The sequence below is a fragment of the Penaeus monodon genome, chromosome 21, assembly GCF_015228065.2.
Source record: "Penaeus monodon isolate SGIC_2016 chromosome 21, NSTDA_Pmon_1, whole genome shotgun sequence".
Lineage (NCBI taxonomy): Eukaryota > Metazoa > Arthropoda > Malacostraca > Decapoda > Penaeidae > Penaeus > Penaeus monodon.
Genome location: NC_051406.1, coordinates 22,711,568 through 22,712,343, shown reverse-complemented (window position 1 = coordinate 22,712,343; position 776 = coordinate 22,711,568). Strand labels below are relative to the sequence as shown.

Below are 776 nucleotides of genomic sequence, written 5' to 3'. Positions count from 1 at the left end.
TCTCTCGCGTGTGCTTGACGTGTGGAAAGATAATATTCAACTTACTTCTGAATATCTTGGTACCATCGCCATATCTTGTCGGTTAAAGTCTGATATTCGCGCAGAATGAGGAGTGACTGCGTGTGACTGCTGACGGTGGCCCGGAGCTTCAGATAGTCTTGTAGTCCTTGTGCGCTGGTCGTTGCAGGCAGGCTGACGAAAATCACTACAGCTAGGCTTATCCACCAAGATCTGGCGCTGCGTCTTCTTTTCAGGGAATGTCGCCATCTTGCATTAATGTCTTGTTTGGCGACGACTTTTTTTTTCGTCGATTTTACGATGTGTGTAGTTCCTGACTCCTTGCCACTTGGTTCTTGCGACGTGTGTCTTTTTTATACCTCTATCACTTCAAATCATTTCTTATATTCCCTCGTTCTAAATGCCCTCTATTTGTACTGTCAAGAAGAATCGCATACAGTAGTATGCTTGGTGCGAATAACAAAGAAAATGCAAAAGAAAGAGAGAAAAGAAGTTCCTTCAGCCAAGTCAGCGAGGCAAGAGACTGAGGTCGAGGAGCTGCAGGGTCTGCGCGCGCGACCCCTTTGCCGGCCGCCGAGGCACTCAAGGGCCAACGGTGCCAGTGCCGGCCAGCTAAGTGCCGGTGACGCATCCTACATCCCACGTGGCCCCCCCCCCACCACCGCTGTCGTTACATCGCTTCTAAGGAGGTAACCTCGAGGTCGACGGGGAGGGAGCATGCGTGCATCCTGAGTTTGTGTATGTGTGGTGCGAAAAAG

At 50.4% G+C, this 776-nt stretch overlaps 1 protein-coding gene across 1 annotated transcript in view; it reads right to left on the bottom strand.

Annotated features, from left to right (window-relative positions):
• Nucleotides 1-588, bottom strand: part of LOC119586352 (collectin-12-like) — a 20,402-nt gene extending 19,814 nt beyond the window's left edge. The window contains 2 exon segments of the mRNA XM_037935065.1: nucleotides 46-230; nucleotides 232-588. Coding sequence (XP_037790993.1) covers nucleotides 46-230; nucleotides 232-267 — 221 coding nt within the window. The 5' untranslated portion in view covers nucleotides 268-588.
• Between the last annotated feature and the right edge of the window lie 188 nt (nucleotides 589-776).